The sequence below is a fragment of the Phragmites australis genome, chromosome 5 (genome assembly GCF_958298935.1).
Source record: "Phragmites australis chromosome 5, lpPhrAust1.1, whole genome shotgun sequence".
Lineage (NCBI taxonomy): Eukaryota > Viridiplantae > Streptophyta > Magnoliopsida > Poales > Poaceae > Phragmites > Phragmites australis.
In genome coordinates this window covers 44,188,822-44,201,004 of record NC_084925.1, presented here as the reverse complement: position 1 = coordinate 44,201,004, position 12,183 = coordinate 44,188,822, and the positions used below count along the sequence as shown (strand labels likewise).

General features: G+C 42.7%; 1 protein-coding gene across 1 annotated transcript; it reads right to left on the bottom strand.

Moving 5' to 3' along the window:
- Window positions 1-5,582: 5,582 nt before the first annotated feature.
- Window positions 5,583-7,153, bottom strand: LOC133917731 (protein SAR DEFICIENT 4-like). Its single transcript, XM_062361594.1, has one exon. It carries the CDS (start codon window positions 6,850-6,852, stop codon window positions 6,328-6,330), a length of 525 nt encoding a protein of 174 aa, XP_062217578.1. The 5' UTR covers window positions 6,853-7,153; the 3' UTR covers window positions 5,583-6,327.
- Window positions 7,154-12,183: the final 5,030 nt, after the last annotated feature.

Here is a 12,183-nt window from a genome sequence, read left to right as displayed (position 1 = left end):
GGCGTAATTTCACAAGATATAGTTCGGTTTCCATAAAAATAGAAAAAGGGGGTCACGCGGCGGTGCAAGTGGAGCCAAACTATGTTGTTAGTATTGTATTCCACGTTGCCAGCGGTTAGTGCATCTTCCTTTCTGTCTCTTTAGATGAACACATCCAATCAAGAATACATGATGTAAGGTGGATCTCTCTTTTTTATTCTTTCTCTTTGCTGTATATTACAACGGAAAAACTTCTTGCATACATATAGAGGTGCAGAAAGTCCTCATTTTTTGAGACAAGTTTAGTAAAAAGTCTACATCGATAAGAACATAGAGGAGGGGGTGCCCGGACGGTGATGGGAATTACCTTAGAGCTATGTTAGTTTTTAGGTAGAGGAAGACACTTGTATTGGTTGTATAAGGATTGGTTTACTGTGACATCCCACCTAACGATCAACCGTATAATTACTTGTCTTGTATCTCCCAGGATTTGACCCAACCTGTTTGACTTAGCTTGATACCCACTCTTAGACTGGTAGTAGCAGTGGGAGGCAAGAGAAGACTCAAGCAATCTATATGAAATCCCATGTTACGGCTAGTGGTGCTATGAGGAGCTATAGGGATTGCTAAATGGTATTCCTCTTGAATATTTAGGCCCCTAGTATCTATGTGCCTCATGGGTGGATATCTTGGCAAAATAGGGAGGATGTTGTCTCGTTACGACAGTTTTATCAGTTGCTAAAGTTAAGGTATGTGCATACTTAGTTGGTTAAGTTGTATAACTTCTGCAGAGTGTAAACCTATCAGATAACCTTGACTACGGTTACTGACATGCTATGGTTCGATCATAATTTTTAGCTCAATTGGTGTGAGTATCTCCTTAATATGTGAGTGAATTGTGTGCCTGTATTTTAGAAAAGCATGTTGTGTGCCTTATGTTGGTGAGGACTGGGTGCTCACCAACTATTAAGACATAGGAACTAGCTAAATAGATGTATTTCTACTAAGACTAACAACCTCATAAACTCAACTTAAAGTGCTTATCCTTGTTCTATTGCCTTATCCTAGTTCTACTCTTATGCATCTAAATATTTTTCCTTAAAATAGGTCTTGCTGAGTACCATGTGTACTCATCAAGGTTCACCTTACCGACCTGGTGATAACCGAAAATTTGCGGTTACCGTGGTAACCGGTCGAAAATTCAAAAAAAATTGGACAAAATTCATTTGGCAAAATTTGAAATTTGGAAAAAAAAATTACGATTTTAGCAGTTCGGTAACCGGTCGGTTTGGACCGATTACCGAGCGATTTTTGCGATTTATCGAGCGGTTTTTTCAAATTTTCCGCATTGTCGGTAACCGCTTGGTTTTCTCGATTTATCGAGCGGTTTTCTCGATTTTCAGTGAAGTTCAACAAAAAAACCCAAAAATTATTCCAATCTTGTAAAATCAATAACTAATTCATCTGAGCTTCAAATCAAGTGAAACAAATTTTGTTGGTTTCATTGTAACATGATCTACATGATATAAAGTATTTATACTCATAAAAAAGTTTAAACTTTTCTGTGAGAAATTGTATTTGTTAAACCAAGTTAAATGCATAGTTTACTCTTTGCTAATCCAAAAATCATGAAACTAATTTTGTTAGTTTTATTACATGATCCTATGTCTTTTAAAAATACATGAACTCATGAATTAGTTATTGTAACATGCATGATTGTGTAAATGTGTTGCAACTAGATTAATTCATAACTGACCCATCACACCTCAAAAATTAGTGAAACCACTTTCATTAGCTTATTTATACTATGATTTACGTAGGAAAAATAATAGTAGACATGAAAAAGTTAATTACAGTGTTGTTTCTCAACATATTCACTTTATGCTTGTGAACTTTGTAAAAATCATAGAGAAATTAATAAAACTCTAAATAAAGTGAAATCAATTTTAAAGATTCTATTAAAATACGTTTTACACAAAAAAAAAATATGTGCTTGCATGTTAAACTTTTCCTTAACATGAGTTAATAACTGAGCCGTACGCTTCAATTTTTTTTTATTTTTTTCAAACTTCCTCCCTATAGAATATGATGCAAACGACATTATTTTTGAAAAAAAAAATTCACAGAAGGTCTTAGAATTGTGTCTAGTTTTTTTAAGATTTTATTTGAATTTTTTTTATTTTCTTTGAATTTTTTGAATTCAAATTCGGTTACCGTTCGGTTTCTGAAATCGAACCGGACTGAGAAGGTCGGTTATCACAATTTTTGAGCGGTTACCGTCGGTTTTTTGAACCGTGGTACTCACCCTTGCTTATTTGTATTCGGATGAAGACCTAGAAGCTGATTGCATTGACAGTGGAGAAGATGAGTAGGAGAGTTATATTTCATTCGCATTCATGCTGCATGTAGGGCTTAGGTTGTTTCGATGTATCCATTATGGTGTAAGACTGTTTATTAAGCCTTTGTGCATGTGTCGTAATGAACCCCATATTGTACTCTAAGTATTATGCTTTTAATCGCGGTATACCTGTGATATTCATTTATGTTTGTATTGTGCATATCAGTTACTAATTCAGAGACTTGTACGAGTTGCATAGATAGACCCAAAAGTGGGATTGACATCGTGTATTGTCATCGTGTCATTCCTCATCAATTGTTTGGTTAGGATATCTCCAACAATTCATGCCAGTTAGTTATAAAGATGATAAAATTAGATTTCTACCTATGTGGAGGGAAAAATGAATGAAGAGAGAAAAACTATATATTAATTCGTAGTTAGTCTATAACACTCTCTAAGTTGCATGCAGATTTTAATACCTCTATTACACGTGGAACAATATTAAATTTGTCGAGTGTACTATAGCTAGTTCATTAGAGAGGTAATTTGTTGTTGTGTTATCTATAGATGACATAGATAATTCTCATAGCTAGTAGTTATTGTTGAAGACGCTCTTACTAACTAAAGCAAACCAAACCAATGTTTGGCAACCAAAGCCTTTCCTAAGAGAGGAAATTCGCAATTCACAAAGCAAAAAGGGAAGGAGGCGTTAAGCCACAACAGGTCGTGGCTTCGCCAAGCGTGCGACCCCGCGTCCTCCCAAAAAAGCTAAGACAGATCGACCTCTACGGTTTTTGTGGTACTCGGCCTCCTCACGCGCGATAGCAGGTAGCCGACCTCCCCGCGTGCCGTCATGGCGATCTCGTACGTCGCTGCCGTTCTTGGTCTTCCCAACCACAGCGGCACTCGTGTTCCATGCTACGCTGCCATCCATGCTCTTTGCTACGCAGCCTCGTTCCCTCGCTCAACAAGACCTGTGGTAAAGGAACGGGGGATTAGACCAGCAGATTGGCATGAGAGGGAGGAGAGAGGAAAGGGAGGCTACCTCCATTGATGAGAGAGGAAGGAGGAGATCATGGATATAGGGTCTAGAGTAGGAGAGGGAGAAGATGGCCTGAGATTTATGTAGGAAGAAGAACGATAATAGTTTTTTTGTTGTCATTTTCTGACTTGCCAGTACAATGTATGGTAGCAATTTGAACGAAAATTAAGCAGTAACAACCTTTAATTAATAAAACTCCCGGTTATTCGCAAAAAAATTAAGTAGTAACTTATGTGAAAATAGAGTAACAACTTCAGTGAAAGTTGGGTACCAACTTTAGTTAAGGTTAACAACTTATGTGACATAGAGGAAAACTTCAGTGCAAATTAAGTATCAACTTCTACCAAAACAAGGTACCAACTTAAGTGAAAAATATGTAGTAACTTTAGTGAAAATTAGGGTAACAACTTCAGCTAAATAGGGTATAACTCCAGTGTTGGTGGCAACTTGGATATTTGTAAGCTTTCTGTTCGGAGCGTGACCTGTCGGGTGATAAACTTATCAGAAAGGGAATGCAGGAAAATCTTGGAATTAGATGGCCACGATTTCTTGGCCCAAAAGACCCCTCGTGAGTCCTAGGTTATGCCACTGTTTATTTTTACTTTAGATTATCATAATCTAGATTATGTGAAAAAGCTCATTCTCACTAGATTGTGGATTATAGAATTTTATAGTATAACTTTGTTTATAAATTATGATAATTAGTTTTTATAATGTGACCATTTATTTTTTTCTTTTACTTTTAAAGCTAAAGTCCATAATCAAAATAAAAAAACAAAGCTAAGAGGGTAGCAGCCATAGATCCCAACATCCCACGAAATAATCTTTAAAAAAAACATCCCACGAACTCCCCCACAAGGCCACGACAATAGAGTCCTCAGGGGCAGATATACGTTGAGTCACCCATGAATTTTGAATAATAATGATAATTATTAGAAAGCTATATTTTATGTATGCATGTAGTGAGGAGAAAGCAAGGATATTTGATATAAAATATGTTTTCTAGCCCACACAAACTTCCCCACCCAGTCCACCGAGGTATGAGCTAGCCCACGAAGCCAAGAAAGCCCACGCGGAGCACGCTCTTGCCTTGTTCCACTGGCTCTCGACGCTCTTCCGGTCCCATCGCTCTCTGCCATTCCCGTCGCTCCATGTATGGTTCTTCGAATCGTTCCCGAACTCGACAAACGAGGGCAAAGGGCATCCCGTGCCGCTCGCCGCGAGGTGCAAGCGCCGGCGACCACTTGCATGTGATCCATGATGGGCCTTTAAATTTTGGCAGATGTTATATCTCACACGCATGTTTAATTTTTTTTAAAAAATCAGATGATGAATCTGAAACATTAAATCATGATCCAACAGTCCTAATGCATCTTTAATCTCTAGCTGTCTCCACCCATCTCCCATCTCACCGTATCGATATCTCTAGCCGCAAGATCCTCACCCTCACCTCCCGCCCTACTCCACCCGTCTCCGACAGTGCTACCGTTGTCGGATTTGTCGCCACACTAACTCAACTCCACCAGGCCATCTCCGTTCACCCCCTCCTGGCACCGCCCACTAGCCACCCTCGCCAACTGTTGGATCTGTTGTCGTATTAACCCAGTCCCCGCCACCTCACCACTCAGCCCCCGCACCCGCCTCCTCAGCTGGCCATGCTCACCGCTGCCGACCGTCCTCTAAACATGCCACCCGCTGAGAATCCATCGCTGACAACCCAAAGCCCTAACCCCACCACTAACCCATCGCCTGATCACTCTTTCTAAAATTCAAGCATCTGAAATTTAGGAAGTGTGCAATTTTAAACATGGAGCTTGGAGTCATGGACATACTGAAGTATGCTTTCATAGAAAATTTAACACACGTCTCCTAGAGTACAGCCGTATGAAATCTCTCGAGATTTTAGATGACCATGTGAACGCGATGGCCGCTGGGGAGTTTAGGGAAGGGGTTAGGGTTCAGAATTTCAGAGTTTACCAGTGATCCGGGAGTTAGAGGGAGGCTTAGGAGACGGCCAAACCGATAGTGGGTGGCTATATGGTGGTAAGACGAGGCGTCGGCGGCATCGTCAGAGCAACAGGCGGTATGTGGGCGATGAGAGGGATGCAGTAGGGGTGAAGAAAATAGAGTGGTTAGCGCAGCGACAGATGATACATGTGAATTTGACAGCAGTGGCACCGTGAAAGATGGTGGAGGCAGGCAGTAGGTGGGAGCGTTGAAAATGGAGGTGTTGGGACGTTGAAGAATATATGATACATATATAATTTGAATGGGACGGCTCCTCCTCTGTTGACTGGGAGGAGACTAAAAATCAAACACCTGATTTTTAGCATCTTCCTTAAAATCGTGGGAGTCCTCCTTCCTCCAATGATTCACTCTGATCCCAACCCGCATCCGTACCACCTCCCGCCTCTCCTCTCCTCTCCTCTCTCTCACCTCCTGCCCCGCTCCTCCACCTCCGCGCTCCCCCTCGTCACATCCGCCTTTCCGCTTCAAGCCCCGGCGGCTCAAACGCCACCGACGACGGCGAGAGGAGCTCTGAAAGATCAGGAACAAGGACGACCTCGGGGCGTTGCTAGGGAAGATTATTGAAGCCTACCGCAGCAGCAACAGAACCTCGTCGACGCCGGCGTCGTCGACGAGTCGGACGTCTTCGGCAACGAGGACGACGACTTCCTCCGGACGATCATAGTTCATAAGCAGTCATCAGATATCAATTTGTTTGTGCTTCCCTCTTACTTGTCGGAAAGAAACAGCTCATCATTATCTAGGAACAAGCTTGAGCTGAAGGATTCTTGGCTTTCTCAATGTAAGTCTCGTATGCCAGTTGCGCCGCCAAGAGATCGGCCACGACCGTGCCGACGAACTTGAACACGGTGATTTCATCGTCACTGCGTCGCCCATGCACGCTCCCGGTGGCCAGCTCCGTGAGCGTCCCGGTGACGTCGCTCCTCGGCAGCACGACGCGCTAGACCGCGCCCACCAGCTCCCCAGCCTCCTCCATTGCCGCCTCGAAGTCGATGAACACCCTCCCGCGGCGCAGCGCCTCGTCGTCGCACTCCCGCATCGCCGGAGTGAACGACCCCACGAGGCCCAGGAGCGCCCTGGGGCGCAGCAGCTCCCCGCTCACGATCGGCTCCCGTGACCCTGTCGCGAAGCTCACGACGTCCTCCTCGGCCACCGCCTCGTCCATGGTGCCCACCTCCTCGACGGCGGCCGCTGGGTGTGATTCGCGCAGCATGGCGACGAGGGCCGCGGGCTTGGCCCTGGTGCGGTTCCAGACGAGGACGCGGGAGATGCACAGGAGCGCGGCGAGGTGGGCCTCCGCGACGTATGGTGCGAGCGCGAGCGTAGCCGGCGGAGGAGACGGGGACGCGAGGAGGGAGGAGGCGAGCGCGGAGCCGTCGAAGGAGGCGAGCGGCGCCCCCGTGGCGGAGCTGAAGAGGGAGAACGCACTCGGGGTGGTCGGTATTTGAAATACCGCCCACCCCATGAGCTCATATCTCCATCGATTTCGTTGCCAAATCTTGATGGAAAATTCTGCAAAAATTCACAGGGATAGCAAATGTAACTTAGAAACACCAAACAAAATTTCAGACTCGGAAACAATCTGTGGAGGAAGAACTCAAAAGATAAATTCTCGATAAATTAGTGAAGAGGGGTGGTCGGTGTTCCAAATCTTAAACTTTATTCGGCGTCGAATAGCCACGCTCCCAGTCGGTTCACATCGGTAATTTTCTTTCGGCCATCCGATCGATCCATTGCTCGATCCTCTTTGCATTTCAGGCTGAGTTAGGTGGAGGTTGGAGATTTTTACCGTTGCTCCTTTAGTGTTGGATGCACGTCTCGCTCCGGTTCGCAGCCCTCTCAATTCCATCACGTTCCTTAACGATTAGAGAGGAGAAAAATATCCCACCTAACCCAAGCGCTCTCTCTCCCTGCTCTGTCTTTTGTCTGGTCTCCTCCCATCGGCAGTTGCTACCTCCCAGAGCCTCCATGCTATCGCCTTCGTGTTGCCCGCAACCCCTCCGCCTTTGCACTGCCCCGCCACGCCACCACCAGTCATCAGTAGGAGCAGCTGCCATCACTAGGGTTCGCTCCTCACGCTACCCCGACATCCTCTGTCACGTCTCAAACTCGTAATCATGTATTTAAGCATAATCATACATCATTAGCATCATGTTTAATTTTGAGAAATTTTATTTTTGAGCACTAGAGCACATTGATTTAGGAAATAAAAAGAGAGAAATAAATTCGGAAAAGAAGGAAACATTTTTACAGTTAAAACAGATTTATTTCTCTAGCAAGTGGAACCCACTAAAGTTGGCCAACCACCCTCTCTCTCCCTCTCCCTCAGCTGCAACCGCACCCCTCACTCCTCTCCCACGCTCTCTCCCTCTCCAACCGAGCAGCCAAGCTACTGCTCCCCCTCTCCCTCAAGCTCTCTATCATTCTCCCTTGGTTTCCTCCCTCAAGAAGCAAAATCGAGTTACGTGTGTGGTACCCTCGATATCCCTAACTTCTAGGCTTCCCATACATCCAAGTATTTTGCACATACCTGAAGGATTCGAGCCGTTCTTGATCTTTTTTTGGCGTTCTTGATGTTTGGAGCTAAAAGAGGGATTTAAATGAGTTTGAGCTAGAAAATCGTGTTGCATTGTTAGTGGATGAAGTCCAGAACCCATATGTTAGTACAAAACCTTCACTCCTTAGATTGGTGAGGCGTACAAATCAAATCAACCAAAGTTTCCCCGCAAAGAACTCTCTCTGCAACAACCCAAAGGTTCCGGGTGCAACCCAGAAGTTTCATGTAGCACTGGAAAATCCACGTTGAATTGTACTCGGAAATCGTACAGGTTTAGTGTGTAAATTTAGTCTAGAACTCTTGGACTAGTACATATACATGCTTATGTGGGATATATTTGACATGCAAGGTGAATCGTTAAAGAAATCAATGAGAACGTGTTTTCTTTCAGAACCCGGAAGTTCCGGGTGATCCTAGTTAGAGCTAACCAAGAACTCACACCTGAAAATTCTAGGTATAGCCCAGAAGTTTCAAGTAATTTGAATTAACTCTAACCAAGAACCCTCACTCGGAGCCTCACCCGGAGCATCTGACCTAACTCAGAAGTTTCGGATATAACCTGAAAATTCCGAATTAATCCAATTTAGGATTAGCCGAGCACCCCCCATTTGGAAGCAAACCTGGATATTTTGGCATGACCCGCAGGTTCCGACCTCAACCCAGAACCTCTGAGTCAATCAAAAAGTGGCAACCCGAGGACCCCCACCCGAAGGTTAACCCGGAAGTTCCGTATTGAACCTGGAACTTTTGGATTCTGCCAGAGTTTTTGAACTTGTTAGATTGTAGAGTTTGTTAATCTTTCACATGTCTTGTATTTTTAACTTGTTGTTATACATTTTGTGGCGTACATTTTTACATTTCTTTCATGCTCATCATTGCATGTGTTTTTTTTAGCAAGTCGGTGTCAGAAAATAGTGGGTAGCTCCTATGTTGATACATTTGGTTATACCTTGGTTATTTGATGTTTCCTATCCTTGTAACTTGGGCTCAACGATGTGGCTGTCTATCTTAAAAGTTAAATGAGATGTTTAGCAAGGCATTAGGTCACCGGTAGAAATCGAGCGGTGGAATGTTTCATCGTATGTGAGCTATATGTTTAATTATTGTTCACAATGATAATAATAATGATGGGTTGATGAGTGGTGAGAATGAGATGTGAGCGGGGCTAGGGATAGGTCAGGAGAGGAACCTGAATACTATAGATCACTTGCATCGGTTAAGTGTCGTCCGTCAGTGTCATTGGCTTTAGCATTTTTCATACTAACCACATGTCGATCTAATGGTAAGATAAGCCGATTATCATACGTCGTGCTAACACTTGTCATGTGTCCCTATGACGCGTAAGAGAAAAAGAATAGAAGAAGCAAGGTGGCGGAGAGCCGGAGGTGTCTGGGACACGCTCGTTGTAACCCTGATGTCATAAAGGCATGTGCAAATGGGTAGTTTCGGGTATAAGAAAAGTTGACACAAGTACCCCTTGTGTGGGCCTGTGTGATCGCCCAAGCTGAATGGTTCTCGAGTCGTGTAGGTAAAGATGCACCCCTGCAGCGTGTAAAAATAATTCGAATTACCACGCTCTCGATCATGAACATGCTTCTATCCATTTACATCGGTCGTAGAGTCATGAATATGGGATGATATGGTATAGTATGTTGGGATGTGGTTGAGATAATTCTATTCTCAGATATATTTATGATGATTTCAGTTACATATATGTTTATGTCCTGATTATAGGATAGAATGATATAGATGGTAATGTATAGATGTTTACACATTTATGTCAAGAATTGCTTTCGCATGTGAATCTACTTAAAGTTGTGGTCGTTCCTTACCAATCATCCAAATACATAATCCTTGGAGTCGGATTATTTATATGTACCCATTATGAATTAAGTCTTGCAAGTACCTTCATACTCACATTGTTCTTTTAGGTTCTGCAGGCAAGGATGAGCTAGTGTTTAGCTACTTCACGCCTACCAATGTAGGTGGTAGGCATGAGCAGTGCAAACTACTCAAGCGACTAGTTTTTGGGTGGTGCCTCAGGGCAATGGCTCCACCCATATTTTGTTGTTAATAGATTTTATTTTTTGCTGCGTAGTGTCTTGTAAATATTTATAGCAATGTAATGACTTAATTACATGTAATATATTTTAATTACTCACTCTTTCTTAAGCTTTGTTGTGATAACCTATGTTGGGAAGACGTATGTTCCAATCTTGATCACAAAACACATGCCGGGATTACCAGAATGATATTCTAGTTAATTATTGCAGTCATAATTATAAAAATTATCGACTTAATAATTAATTAGAATACTATTTGAACGGTTACTCGCATCCCCTCGTCGTCAGACAGCAGCCGGAGTCACCACCGTCACTGGGGTTCCCGCTCCACTACTACCCCTAGCAGGCCAGGGAAACCAATAGGAGTGGTGTCAGCGTAGATGAGGGTGACAACAGTGTACAATAGCGGGAGCAGCAACGACGGGTATAAGGAAGACCTCGCGGTGGCATTTGATGGGGCCCAAATTAGCCATCAGAAAAAAGCAATCGAAACTTGAATCAGCTGGGTGATTTCCATCTGCTTCCCTAAATTAGCTATCGGAAAAAAAGTGTCGTCGTCTCCCCAAGAAAGTAATTGAACCTGAAATTAGCTGGTTGATTTCCATATGCTTCCCTAAATCAGCAATCGAAGAAGAAAAAAAGGTTGAGCAACCAGATCTGGTTTTTGAGGTCATGTATCCATATGAGGTACGTACTCTTCTGCTCAATTTGGGATTCATATGTAGGGTGAAGATGCAAAGAGCATTAAATTGAATGACGGCGGAGAGACCCGACTGCATCAGCGGAGTTGATGCATGCTTAGAGGTGAGGACACATAACACAATTTGGCATTACAAGTCAATCGTTGTTCTTAGCAAGGCGCAACAGACACAAATTAACTCATGCATAATATTTATGTGCATATGATCTCCTTTTCCCATGCTTCCAGGCTACGTGCTTGTGCCTCATGATTAGAAGCATCCACTTTCTTAATGTTGTGCTTAGCACGATAGAAGCAATACTAATTCTTAGGTTTCAACTGTAGCAAAATTCTCATTTTATGGGCGAAGTTTGTAGCTTGTTCAACTATTGTGGAATGTCATAAGCAATGATCTTTGAGTTTGCTACTTCTATTTCTGAAATATGCGACTTCTGTGTTACGAATGATCTTTGAGTTTGAACTTATATAGTGTGTGTAGGCTCTAATTAAGCTACTGTGTAATGCTGCCCCCCCCCCCCCCCCTCAAAATAAACCACTGTCAAAAGTGCTCTACGAAATACGGAGTACACATATTATTTTTCACATTTGTAATTAACCTATATTATTGCTTCTATTCATATAATTTGTCAATGTGCTCTATTTTGCATTCTAGTAGCTTTTCAAAGCACTTGTGTAGATTAGAAAGGTATTACATGCAGTTGTCTTTCTTCTAAGTCAAAGAGTAACAAGATCATTGTGGTATCCCATGTCTTTCTTCACAAACCGTTATTGCTCTTTGGAACCATGAAAAATGATATGTTATTGTTGTTTACAACCCTAGAACATGATTATGCCTATAATATGGCCATGTCGTTTCAATTCCTGTAATATAAATATATCATTGTTGTTTATCTTGCTCATGTCATTGTGTCGGCTCACTGTTATGACAATGTTGTTGTCACAACAGTGATGTCTCCAGGGATGTCAATGCTACAATTTTTGCACATTTATGTAATTCAGTCTCTTTCTATGTTTAAAGATATAATGTTGTATTATATTCAGTATTTATACAATTTTTTGTATTCTCCTTGCGTGGTCGTGATATAGTGTTTGTCGTTTCAATTTTTTTCATTTAGATCAGGTCCTAGATCAATCTAGATTAGGTCCTACACCAGTTAGATCGATTTCTAGATCAGTTAGACTAGTTTCTATACTAATTCTGACCAATCTAAACCAGTTCCACCCAATCTAGACCGGTTTATAGATTAGTTCTGACCAGCCAAGTTCTGTTCCAAGCCTAGTTCACTAGCTTCCCAAGTAGCTCCCATAGTACCTTGACACTCCACCCACAAACACTATATCACAAATCATCACTCATAGCAGACTGGTTTAGACCAGGTCCTAAACCAGTCTAGACTAGGTCCTAGACTAGTTAGACCAATTTCTAGATCAGTTAGACTAGTTTCTAGACCTGTTCTTACCAATCTAGACCAGTTC